At 33.6% G+C, this 10,922-nt stretch overlaps 1 protein-coding gene across 1 annotated transcript; it reads left to right on the plus strand.

Annotated features, from left to right (window-relative positions):
- Positions 1-4,774: 4,774 nt before the first annotated feature.
- On the plus strand, positions 4,775-6,397 carry LOC132604409 (arogenate dehydratase 1). The gene has a single exon (XM_060317909.1). The coding sequence runs from the start codon at positions 5,026-5,028 to the stop codon at positions 6,295-6,297; it is 1,272 nt and encodes a 423-aa protein (XP_060173892.1). The 5' UTR covers positions 4,775-5,025; the 3' UTR covers positions 6,298-6,397.
- The last annotated feature ends 4,525 nt before the right edge of the window (positions 6,398-10,922 follow it).

Below are 10,922 nucleotides of genomic sequence, written 5' to 3' on the forward strand. Positions count from 1 at the left end.
ATCAGTATTCTAGAGCGTTCACTGAAGTCTCAGTACTTGACAAAAAAGAAGTGTCAATTAAAAAGCTAAGCAAACTCCTAGAAGTTGTCTCCAAGACTCCAAGTCAATTTAATCCAAAGCGGGGATTGAAATTTGATGCTGTTTTGACCCATTGGACACGTTGTGGAACATTTTATAATATGTTAAAAGAATGGTCCTAGAAAAGGAAAGGAAACGGCAAAGTGACCAAACATTTGTGTCTGCTAAAGAAATGTTAATAGTAAATTAACAACTCTTAACCACCTGGTTTTTATAATCTGATAAATTTATACTAGTAATATAGAACCCACCAAATATATTGAGTACTATACACTTCCTCCATTTCATATTAAGTGTGGTTGTTACTTTTTCTATTTTGTTGAAAATAAGTTTGTGTTTCACATAATCAATAAGGTATTAATTGTTTTTTTTTTAAAAGTTATCCATATTTAGATAAATGAGTTTTTATGTAATTATTAAATAGATACTATATAATTAAAAGTAAGTAAACAAAAACACTTCTTACTTTTAGGAGTGACTATATTTTTTAGAGGGTGTGCCCAAGCTAAAAGTACCACTTAATATGAAACGGAGGGAGTAGTCAGCTCATTTTAATATATTCGTAATTGCTGACACTCTAGTATCCTCATATATATTACTGCATCTATCTCAATTTATGTGACACTTTTGCTTTATGTTATTCAAACTTCTTAGTTTTGGTCGTATATTTGAATATATATAGTATCTTTTAGTTTTTCGAAATAAAATATATATTTTTAGAAACTACATAAAAAGTATGATAAGTTACAATAATTAATAATTCAAAAAATAAATAAAAAACATATGAAAAAATTTTGATAAAAAAATAATTCGTCTAACCCTCAAATCGAGCATCGGCACATAAATTGAAATAGAGCGAGTAATTATATTTTCATCTATGTCTCTCTTTAAAGTTTAAAGCACCATGAGAAAAGTAAAGTGTTTAAGCAAGAAGGGTGGAAGCTTTAGGAAAGAACAAAAGGTTTAATAATACTAGCAACACCTTCGTATTGTTTTCCTACACTGCTTTTCTCAAAAGTCAATTTGGAGTTTAATTTGAAGCATCACTAATTCTTACATACAACTACGAGGTAGCATGCGATTAGAGGTGAATCCAAAATTTTAAGAGGATGAGTGCACCGTTGCTTTTAAGATAAGATATTAAAAACATTAAAGGCCAATCTTGGATTAAACTCAACACTTAATCAGTGCTCCACTCGGTCCAGCTTGACTATGTATTCCTTAAGTTAATGTTAGATATATTTTAAGAATTATATACATAATATACATTAGTTGGGTGACCATGAATTCAGGTAACCCATTTTTTATACATACATTTGCCCCTGAATGCGATACACCAACACATTTTGTGTATAGGCAAACCAACACGTACATGACATAAAACACACACAAAGATAAAAAATGACAACCTAGCTAATAATAAGGACATCATCATCATCATGTCGAGTTTAGTCAGGTGGGACAACTTCTTATTAATCAAAAACAGATATATTTTCCATGCTCCCCCGAAAGCTTATCCAGGAATAAAAAGGATCTAGAGCAAGTTGGCCTAAACAGAGGACGTGCACGTACAATTTATAGAAGGACTAATATGAAAAAATTAGAAACTTGCACTTATGTATATTTGAAACATGCATTTCTAAGATCATCACCATCTGCAGCTCTGATTAGTTTAAGGTATTTGTACGTAGTTTTTAGTTTTTTACCAAGACTTCTTATATCCATTAATAGAGAATTAATGATTTTCGATGAAATTCCAGAATACGGAAGAGACGGGGCCTTAGCGGGGCATTTGGGTGTAGGTAAGGATGCAAAATAACATTTTTTTTTTGCACGGATTGCCCTTCTTTTGGGGTGGTCTTTAAATTTTGCCCATCATATTTGTGGTCTTTAAATTCTGCCCTTCGCTTGGATACCTGAAGTTCTGGGTTCGAACCCCCGCTCAGACATAAAATAAAAAAATAATTTCGCAAGGCAGGGCTGGGGGAGTGTATGCCGGATCCGGCATAAAGCCCTTAAGGAAAAACTAAAATTATGCCGGAGGGGGCATAACTTTTCCTCAAGACATAGTTTAGTTATGCCTTATGGGGCAAAACTTTTCCTTATGGAACTATGCCTTATGGGGCAGACTTTTAATTAAGGCATAACCAAAAGTATGCCCCATAAGGCAGAACTTTTTCTTAAGGTATAGACTTTGCCTTATAAGGCAAACTTTTAGTTATGCCTTAAGGAAAAATTCCGCCTTATGTGGCATACTATAAAAGTTTGCCCATTAAAAGTATGCCCCTACCGGCATAAACTTGTGAAAGAATTACCAAAGTTATGCCGAACCCGACATACTTATGCCAAGTCTGCCCATAAGGCATAAGTATGCCGGGTCCGACATAAATTTGGTAATTCCTTAACAAGTTTATGCCGGTAGGGGCATACTTTTAATGGGCAAACTTTTATGCCGGACCCGACATAAACTTGTGAAGGAATTACCAAAGTTATGTCAGACCCGACATACTTATGCCAAGTCTGCCCATAAGGCATAAGTATGCCGGGTCCGACATAACTTTGGTAATTTCCTTCACAAGTGTATGCCGATGGGGGCATAGCGAAATTTAAACTCTGTCTTGCGAATTTTTTTTAAAATTTTGACTGTGTGAGGGTTCGAACCTGGAACCCATGAAGTTTAGCCGAAGGGCAAAATTTAAAGATTTCAAATATGAATGGCAAAATTTAAAGACCACCCCAAAAGAAGGGCAATTCGCAAATAACGATTCTGGGCCTAGGTGGGGCATATTGGTTGTTCAAATTATGTGGAGCACCACACGTTGATCTTTTTTTCTTTTTAACATAAATTGATATATACCTTGAATATATAGGATGACTGCTCATTAGTTAAAAATAGTGGTCGGTTAGCATTCTTTCTCCTAAGAAAAGAGTATAGCTCTCGGATGAATAATGTCCCCTGTAATATGTTAGTTACAATTTGAATAGAACAAAGTGATTTTACAAAGATTTCATGTATTTTATTAACAAATTTCTTATTTCATTTCTGACTCATGATCTCTAGTGAAAAAGAATCATAAAACTAAAATAACAATTATGAAGCATTAAAAATCAACCTCTTCCTTCTGGACCATAGGTGGAAAAATCATATTAAATGAAAATGAAATGCCTATGTGTATGGAAAAGGAAAGCTTTGTATACGCAAGTAGTTAGACGCCTTCACTTGCAAACGTTGGCAAGAACTCAACAAGCCTTGTCCATCGCCTTTGAAAATGTAAACCTTCCTTTAGAGTAAAATTTCACCCACTCAAATATTGACAGATGTCGCTTACCCACTTCTTCTTCCCCTCCTCCCTAACAAGATACTTGTTGAAAAGTTAAAACTCCTAGTAATTTAATTTCTATCCAACTTCATTAACTTTGCCTTAAGTTTGTGGTGTAGTGCATTTAACTCCTTTCCAAGTTTGAGGTTTAGTGCAATTAACTCCCTCTCATATTTGTTTGATGATATTTTTCATATCGAGCCATTAAAGCAACGTCGTATTATAATCGGATGTTTTTTTATCGGAGTAGACAAACCTTATGTAATATGAATTAACTGAACATAATGTTATATGTTGGAATGACTAAAATTTTAATAAATATAAAATTCTGAACCAATAATTTTTTTTAAAATATAATAAATTAATATTATGTCATAAAATCAAAATTATAAAGTCACATCTTTTTGGTGAATACTGATAAATTTCCTCTTTGTACTATTTTGATGAGCGAACATGGTTATTTTAGGTTAAACAGAAAGAAAAAGATAATACTGCTATTACACTCTTTTATAACAAAAAGAAAAGAAAAGAAAAGAAAGGACCCGTAAATGTAGTTTTCGCATGCCCTTTGCTCCTTTAATAACCAAAAAAAAAAAAAAAAAAAAAACCTTCTTTCTCTCTCAAGGCCCTTCTCATTTACCTTTGCCACTTCTAAGCTTTTAACTTTCTAACCACGACTAAGTAATGCTTGAATCACTTTCCATTAATAAATAATCTCAACAACCTAGAATCACCTTTAACTACCCGGTTTGTTACTACTATTTGGTTACATCATTATGTGCACTAATGTGTACACAATGAGATTCTAACAATTCAAACCTTTTATCATTGTTCTTCCTTACTCAAGATGAATTTACTTTTAGATGACATAAGATAAGTCTGAATAAAAATATGATCAGTACTTTATTTTAATAACCGATTTCAATTTATTTGGAACTAGGCAAGGTTATTATTATTGAATTAAAAAGGGAAAACAATAAATATTGGATCCGAAATTTAGAATTGAAAGTTCAATTATGATTGTGAGTACCTAAATTCAAAATGGTACACGCTTTGTTAGTCCGTTGCTACCACACAACACCTCAGTTATTCAATTATGATTGTAAGTACCTAAATTCAAAATATTACACGCTTTGTCAATCCGTTGCTACCACACAAGAAAAAAAGAAAGGGCAATACCAATGTGGTCGTCTATACATATAGTCGTTGTACTAGATTACGAAGTTACATGTGAGGTCCATCTTCTTATAGATCTGGATTTTAGTTTATTATATACAAACGTGTAAGTATATGAACATAAAATACAGAAAAATTAATAATACATTATTATAATAATGTATATATAGAGAGACAAATAGTAAGAGAGAAAGAAAAGAGAAAAGGGAGTAGGTAACGATTGACCGAACTACCACAGCACACCACCATTTTCTCAAGTCTCTAATCATCATCACCCACCATTCCCCCCTCTAATATATATACCCCCCTTCCCTTCTTTCCTTTCTCAGCTTGCACGTTCCCTTCCTAAAGAGGACATACAAGCTTCAACTTACTCTCATCTTTCCTAGTTTCGTCCCTAAATTTATAAATTACTTTCAATTCACCCCCTCGAAAACGAAATTAATTCAAAATGCATTCCATTACTCCGTCATCTGGTATAACTCTCAAATCCTTAATCCGGAAAACACCGCCACCGGGTCAAACCAACCGGTTCAACCCGGTTCGATTCTTTATCCAATGCGGTTACCGGGTTGACTCAGCCAATACTAACACGAGTACTGTGGCGATTAACAACTTCGCCGGCCACGTCGGCGCGTCACGAGCAGATTGGCAAAGCTCTTGCGCTATTCTAGCGAGCAAAGTTGTTTCACAACAACAGGATACTGAGAAAACTGGTGAAATCACTGTTGTGAACGGTCACAAAACTCTAGATCTCGTTCCTATCGATAATAATCTACCTAAACCGCTCACAATTACTGATCTATCCCCTGCTCCTATGCACGGTTCAACGCTGCGCGTGGCTTACCAAGGCGTACCTGGCGCGTACAGTGAAGCTGCTGCCGGAAAAGCTTATCCGAATTGTGAAGCTATTCCTTGCGATCAATTTGAAGTTGCGTTTCAAGCTGTAGAGCTTTGGATCGCAGATCGTGCAGTACTTCCTGTTGAGAATTCTCTCGGAGGTTCAATTCATCGTAATTACGATCTGCTTCTCCGTCATCGTCTCCACATAGTCGGTGAAGTTCAACTTCCCGTTCATCACTGTCTGTTAGCACTTCCAGGTGTTCGTAAAGAGTATTTAACAAGAGTTATAAGTCATCCACAAGCTTTAGCTCAGTGTGAACTCACTCTCACAAACCTCGGCTTAAACGTAGCGCGTGAAGCAGTTGACGATACCGCCGGAGCAGCAGAATACATCGCCGCCAACAATTTACGCGATACAGCCGCGATTGCATCCGCACGCGCCGCAGAATTATACGGTTTACAGATCTTAGAGGAAGGAATTCAGGATGATTCAAGTAACGTGACGCGCTTCGTGATGTTAGCGCGTGAACCGATAATTCCACGAACTGATCGTCCGTTCAAAACAAGCATTGTTTTCGCACACGATAAAGGAACGAGCGTGCTGTTCAAAGTGTTATCAGCTTTTGCGTTTCGAAATATCAGCTTAACGAAGATCGAGTCGAGGCCACATCGTAACCGTCCGATTAGGTTGGTTGATGATGCAAATGTGGGGACTGCAAAGCATTTTGAATACATGTTTTATGTGGATTTTGAAGCGTCAATGGCGGATGTAAGGGCACAAAATGCATTGGCTGAAGTTCAGGAATTTACGTCTTTCTTGAGGGTATTGGGTAGTTATCCTATGGACATGACTCCATGGTGTCCTTCTAGGGAAGAGTAACAAATTGAGAAATGAACAAATAATTATTATTTTCTTTTATTTGTAATTATATTTCCGAAAGAGGAAAAACACAAGCAATTTAAAGTTTAATTCCATTTAATTGTTTGCTCATTAATTTATTTTGCCTTGATTCAATTTCTCCGGGATGTTCTTTCACATAAGGGGATTAACATAGCGTTTTCAAAAGTTTTTGTTTCATCTTCTATGATTATAGTTTTGAGCTTTTACATTTGCCGCTTATCCACCGATGTGGGATAATTCAACTAGATTATCGAGTAAGTAAGGGGATTGAGAGAAGGTGTTATGAACGATTTCTTCTATCAAAAACAGAGGTCTTCGTACGTTTCACCCTTCCCAGGGTATTGTTGTTGTTGTTGAGAACTATTGCATTTTAGAGGTAATATTTACTCTTAATTGTTGAGATAATTATGCGTATAAACATTTTTCTTCCGCATTGAGAGTGCTGTCGTGGATTAGGTTTTTTCATCTTTAATGGAAAAGAAATGGGATTTGACTTGGAAATGAGAGGTGTTCAACTTTCTTATTTGGTGTTAACTTAAATTAGTGAATTTTTTATATCAAGGGGTTACTAAAAAGAACACTTGGAAAGTTAGGTGGGAGCGATGGGACGATTAGCTTTGACCTTTGAATTTTTATTGGCTTGCTTATGTTGCTTCCCTTGTTTCTCTTTGCCCACTCGCGTAATATTCATTCCTCAACCACTTTTTCTTGACTTATTCACCTTCATGTTGTGTCCCAAAGGGCATGTTGGTCTTCTTTTATTCAGAAAAATTCCTTCCGCCCTCTACTTTGTAAATGATTTGACGTAGGAGCGTATCTAGAGAGTAGAAAACGAATTCGGCATAATGCAATAATTTTTATTTAAATTTTATATTTATTTTAAAATTTTAATTTATTTGATATGTATAAATATTAATAACTCAAAGTGACTAAAAGAAATCTAAATTCATAATTTGCAAATAATAGCTTTGTTTTTGTTTTAACTATGACACTCGGGGATTTTGGGTCAAAATGCTAGGTAGGTGTAAATGGCAATACATTCTAAGTTTTCACAATGTTGTATTTTTCACTTTACTAATACTTAGAAGGTTTAGATTACGTCTTCAAATTATCAATTCATTGAATTTTTTGCTGGTTTCGATTCCTATATATTATTGATTTAATTGTGGGAACGTCTTATTTCACTACAGGGTTGGTGAGAGGAATTGATAGTAAATCATTTTCCTCAAATTTGTGTGGTAGGTGGAGGGAGACATGCCTTTAATCTTGATAATGCCTGATGATAAAAACCCCTTGCTTTTTGTTAATAATATTAGTACTACTACATTATGACGCCATCCACCATGCCTTGTGTTAATGTCTTGATTCTTGACCAGTCAGATACAAACAAATGGTCCGAACCATTGACGACATTTCAGCCTTTTATTTTCGTTTAATTAAAGTTGACTGCATAAACCTCACTCTACTTTACTAGAATTCAATTTATTATCTAGTCTTGGTTATAGTGATACAATCCCATATTATATTAGCCCCTTACATACTTCTTTTTAATTTTTTTATTATATTTAATTGGTTGTTTGCTAGCTGGTTACAGTTATGCAACTATTAGTTATACGTGTATAAGTTATGAGGAAATCTATATAGTATTATTTATGCAGAAATTAGTTATTCATGTATTAGTTATTCCACTTTCTATCCTGCATAAAATAATATATAGATTCATTGATAACTTACGCATGTATTAGTTATGCGGATTTCTAAATTGCAAACCAAATACTATATTAATTTTATAGATGAATAATTTGCCTTTTAACTAATTACCAAATACGATATTACTTATGCAGAATTTAGTGCCTGCATAACTCACCTCCAAACCAACTACCAGATACTCCTAAAGAGGCGCGGAGGGGAAATTAAAAAGGGAAGGAATATTAAGTTGATCCCTTACTTCAACCGTGGAAGGCAGGGAGTTACCAAATGAACTAGTCTTCACTCCAAAAAATAAAGACGCTTGGTGGAATTAACTCAAAACATTTATACAAAAACTAATCTGAAGAATTGTTAATAACTGCTTTTATAAGTATTAATTATAACAATTGCAAGGAGAGTTTCACATCATTATATTCTTAGTTGTTTTAATAAATGTAAAATTTTCACAAATAGCTACCTTTTAGCTCTTCTAACAACCTATAACTACATGTTCTTTCTAAATTTACAATTCGTAGCTGGTGGACCTATATTTTAGCTAGTAGACGCGTCGACTTAAATATAGGATAAATATAACGGAAATACACACGCTGAGAAAACTGAAAGTGTTATATTTATGGAAACAAAATCTATTCCAATTTAAATTAAAATCAGTTTTTAATATTCCCTGATTCACGCAAATATCCTCGCATTCCATATCTGATCTCATATCTCATTCAAACAGCTAACAAATTTAAAAAAAATTGAATTCAAAAAGTACACATATATTTCTAACCAAAAAAAAAAAAAAGGTTCAAAACTATTCATCAAAAAACTTTGAAAAATAACAATATCAAACCAGTGAACAGAGCTTGTTTAAACGATGAATATATATTTGAATTCATCTATTAAAATATCGAATTCAAGTTGAGTTCATAATTGAGGTAACAACGTTTTCACTGCAACTTTTTTATTTTTTTGATTTTTCTGAAATTTTGAAAAATATAGTCAAAATATATCTGAAATATAGTCATCAGAAACCAGAATAAGTAATATTGAACATAATAATCAAAATAAAATAAAAATATAGCCAAAATATAGTCATAATTGAGTTCATAATTGAGGTAACAATATTTTCACTGCAACTTTTTTATTTTTTTTTATTTTTCTGAAATTTTTCTAAATATAGTCAAAATATATGAAAAATATATCTGAAATATAGTCAACAGAAACCAGAATAAGTAATATTGAACATAATAATCAAAATACAATTAAAATATAGCCAAAATATATATATGAAAAATAACTATTAAAATATCAATCCAAAACATTAGGAATTGAAAATTCAGGAAGTAACGAAAAAAAAAAAACGAAAATATAGGTTAAATACATGGTGAAACGTAAAAATCAGTATAGAATCTTACCTTTTTTGGGAATTAGATTTGAATTATGAGTGAAATTAATGAGTAGTTAATTAGAGATAAACAAGGAAGTTGAACTATTGTAAAACTGATTTGAAATTGGAGGAAATTAAGGGATATTGGGCATAATGACGTGTATTTAGGGGGATAGGAGAGAGGGACTCTATTAAAAGAAGATACCAATTAAGGTGACAAAACTACCTTTAGCGCAGTAATTTACTGCGCTAAAGGAGTTAACTATAACAGTGACGTTAACTCCTTTAGCACAGTAAATTACTGCGCTAAAGGGCTCTTTTTTTTTTCTTTTTCTTTTGGTTAACCCCTATTTCTTTACACTTTTTAACGTACTTTACCATAGATTAATCATGCTTGGGGACCCCGAAACTTCAATATTTTATATAGAACCCTACTTATTTTTGTGCGATTAATAAGGTAGGCTCAATACATCAAGGATACGCAAAACTTCGGATTGCCGTTTTAGTGGTTGAAAAGTGCTTCGAACTCCATTTTTGTTTGAAGACTTGGTGTCATTAGCTTTAAGTTCTTTATGAAAATACTTAAACTTGTTCATTAATAACAAACCAAAAGTAGTAAAAATATAATCATCAACAAAGTAAAAACTTAAAATACATTCATCAATTCATGCCCTTGAGTTGATGAAAAACTAAACATACTAATATTCTTCAAAATAACAACATCATCATAAATTAAACTTAAAACTAAAATCAAAATATTATTAATCATCATCAGAATATAAGTCCTCAATATCGTCCTCAGAAAAATATTGACGGTTTCTTAAGACACATCTTTTTTCAGTAGATGTTAGTTCTCTACTGGTTGATGATGCTTGTTCTTCGGCCAACTTTAGCATGTAAAATCTAAACCGTCTTGCTAGCATTCTGTTGTTTTCTTTTCTAATCCTTTGTACAGCAAGCTCGCGAGTTTCTGGACCTACTCGAGGCATGGTTATTGAGTACCTTGTTGGGATTTGAGCGTTGAGATTTTTCAAGTCACGAACAAGACGTTCTGATTTGGCAAGCCGATGTGACCATTCTCGGCGTAAGCCGCAATAGTATTCTCGCGGATCTGAATATTTCACACTGCAGAAATTATCATTACGCTCTATAAGAATGTGGAGATTTAGCTCGTCTAGTTTGAAATCACTATTATCACTCAAAAAACTGCTATGATTTGAACTCTCATCATCACTGCTATTTGGTTCTTTTGGAAGGGGTAAAGACCAAGTTGTGTTTTTACTACTCAACATTGAATACATTGTAGTCTAATAACAATAGAAAGGGCTAATTATATAATAGCAAACCCCCATGTACCCTTAGTTGGGAGGGGGGTGGTCTTTATGACCCTACCTACTTACTTTATATAAAAACATATTAATTTTCATTGGACATTTCATAGTCCGAATCCCACCTGGATCTAAATCTTGTGCTACCATGTACACCATATTCTACCCTAAGGTAATATATTTGCATCCGATTG

The sequence above is a fragment of the Lycium barbarum genome, chromosome 1 (assembly GCF_019175385.1).
Source record: "Lycium barbarum isolate Lr01 chromosome 1, ASM1917538v2, whole genome shotgun sequence".
NCBI lineage: Eukaryota > Viridiplantae > Streptophyta > Magnoliopsida > Solanales > Solanaceae > Lycium > Lycium barbarum.

Coding starts and splice junctions, on each gene's coding strand:
- LOC132604409 (XM_060317909.1), top strand. CDS start 5,026: ATGCATTCCATTACTCCGTCATCTGGTATAACTCTCAAATCCTTAATC.